We start from the raw sequence: 2,500 nt of genomic DNA on the forward strand, positions 1-2,500 counted from the left end.
AAATGTACAAATGTGATGAGTGTGATAAAGCTTTCCATTACAGTACACCACTACAGATCCATAAGCGCATCCACACAGATGAGCGGCCATACAAGTGTGACAGGTGCTCTGCTTCATTCCGATCCAAAGCTAACCTGAAGTACCATGAAAGACTGCACACAGGAGAACGTCCTATTACATGTCGAGAGTGTGGGCAAGGCTTCAAGGACTACACATCCCTGAAGAGACACAGACAGAAGGCTCATGAGATGTCCAGTCTGAAGTGTGGGGAGTGCAGTGAGGTGTGTCTGTCTTTGGAGCATTTGACAACACACATGTGGCAGATGCATGATCTACTGTATGTGGAGGAGAGTGCCAGCAAATGTGAGAAATGTGGTGAGACATTCACAGACAAGAGGACGTATAACAACCACATTATGATGCATGAACGGAGAGATAAGGCAGCCCAAGTGGGGCTTCGCAAACTTGCAGATTACACTCACCGATGTGGTATCTGCAACATGACATGCCAAAATAAGACACAGATGCTCTTGCACATACAAATTCATGCAGCTGTAAAGAGATTTAAGTGTCGATACTGTAGTAGTGCATTCATGTATCGTTTTCTTCTGGCACGCCATGTGCGAGAACAACATCCAGATGACCCAGAATGGTTTTGCCAGCATTGTGATGATATCTTTGAAACGTGCAGAAAGATGACCATGCATAGCTGCCGCACAGTACGAGGGGATTACAGCTGTCCACACTGCCCCTTCAAGACTGAAGTGCGACACAGACTGTTCAGACACATAGTGAAAACGCATCCAGAAGACAAGATGCCATACTATTGTGAGTTCTGCAAAAACAGCTTTGAAGACCCCAACAAGTTGCGCTATCACCAGAAACGTGAACATCCTGAGAAGATGCTTGTGGTTTCTTTACAACGTGAATCAGCCAAAAATAACAGTGGAGGTGTTGGGGGTGGGGGGAAAGACAAGAGTGATTCTCCAAGCATAGATATGTCACAGGTGGAGATGACCATTGAGGGTGATACACTGGTATACTTTATTCCTGAAGACTTGCGAAATGATGAGGTTTTCAGGGAGAAAGTTAAGTTTAAATGTTTTTACTGTGAAGCTAAATTCCCAATCAAGAACTCCATGACAAGGCACATCCTTCGTGAGCACCCGGGGGAAAAGGCGTACAAATGCCTCAAATGCAACATCTTCTTGAAGTCAAGTGTGGAATCAAAGAACCACCACCGCCGTTATCACAGATTCTCAGAGACAGGAGGTAGGGATCCCCACCGCAATGAGAGGGCAATGATGAAAAGAGCACAGTGGCTGCAGGACCAGTTAAACAGCTCAGAGAGTCGCATAAAGAACCTCTACAAGTTCAGCTGCCGTTTCTGCCAGATGATGTATAGAGAGAAGCGGTCCTTGGTGGCACACTACCGCAAAAGGCATCCGGACGAAGAATGGGACTACTTTCCAGATAAGCCCATTCGTGCTGTGACCAAAACACGCCATAAGAAGAGGATCCTCGTCTATTATGACTGCAGTTTTCACGATGACTGTAATGCTGTGTTTGATGACCTGTCAATGTTGCACCAACATCTTTTCAATGCCCATGATATTGCAGAGGAATATAGTGATAGATATGTATCTAAACGTCTAGTTATTGACCATTTGCGGAGAGGGAGACTACCCAAGAATGCTATAGACCGGCAGGCCCGAAGAGTTCAAATTGGTAAGAGAAAGTTGGAGATAAGACAGGATTCTGTCATCCCTTCCACAGATATGGACACAGATAATGAAGAAATTGTTGATGATCCAGTGGGTGTAGTTGATGCCCTAGATTCAAAAGTTTATATGATGAATTCTTTACATGAATCCTTAACCCCTGACTTAAGTGTGCAGGAGAGTGAAGAAACCTCATCAGGACTAGATAGAAAGAGAACAAGGGCTTCCTCTTCCAGCTGGTGTGAGCAGAAGCAACATAGTCACATAGATGATATAGGGTCGCTCCATGATGTCAAAAAGATGTTATATCGTTGCCACCGGTGCAACAGATCATTTACCAGTAGAGGGGAATATCGTGAGCATGTTGCTCAGGCTCGCCATGTGGATTGCCGCACTATCAAATATGATCCTCTCATCAAAAAGGAGCCGGTAGATGATGGTAGCTTTAGCGGGACTGATACCATTGACTGTTATGAGTCCTCGGTGGATGTGCTACGTGATAGATATGAAGGTGATGAAGGTAAAGTGCAGCAGAGAAGAACAGTATCCTCCCTAAGAGGTAGAAAGAGATTACAGCATACTGAAGTAAGAAGGGAGAACACAATAAAAGTGGAGATGGATTCACAGGATGAAGATGAGAGCATAGCCATTACCAGCCTTGAGATTGAAGAGCAAGAGGAGGCGTTTCTCAAGATCCTCACCATCCATGCCCCTGAGACAGGATGTTCTGGTCCAGGTGTCAAAGTAGAAGGTGAAGGAAAAGGCATGAACAAAAGTCT

At 45.0% G+C, this 2,500-nt stretch overlaps 1 protein-coding gene across 2 annotated transcripts in view; it reads left to right on the top strand.

Moving 5' to 3' along the window:
- The window catches only part of LOC113815837 (uncharacterized), a 23,690-nt gene that overhangs the window by 20,481 nt on the left and 709 nt on the right, over nucleotides 1–2,500 (top strand). For both annotated transcript variants that reach the window (XM_027367850.2, XM_070135395.1), the window contains exon 12: nucleotides 1–2,500. This exon is cut by the window's left edge and continues 1,702 nt beyond it; it is cut by the window's right edge and continues 709 nt beyond it. In XM_027367850.2, coding sequence (XP_027223651.2) covers nucleotides 1–2,500 — 2,500 coding nt within the window.

This window comes from Penaeus vannamei, chromosome 20 (assembly GCF_042767895.1).
Source record: "Penaeus vannamei isolate JL-2024 chromosome 20, ASM4276789v1, whole genome shotgun sequence".
NCBI classification, from domain to species: Eukaryota; Metazoa; Arthropoda; class Malacostraca; order Decapoda; family Penaeidae; genus Penaeus; species Penaeus vannamei.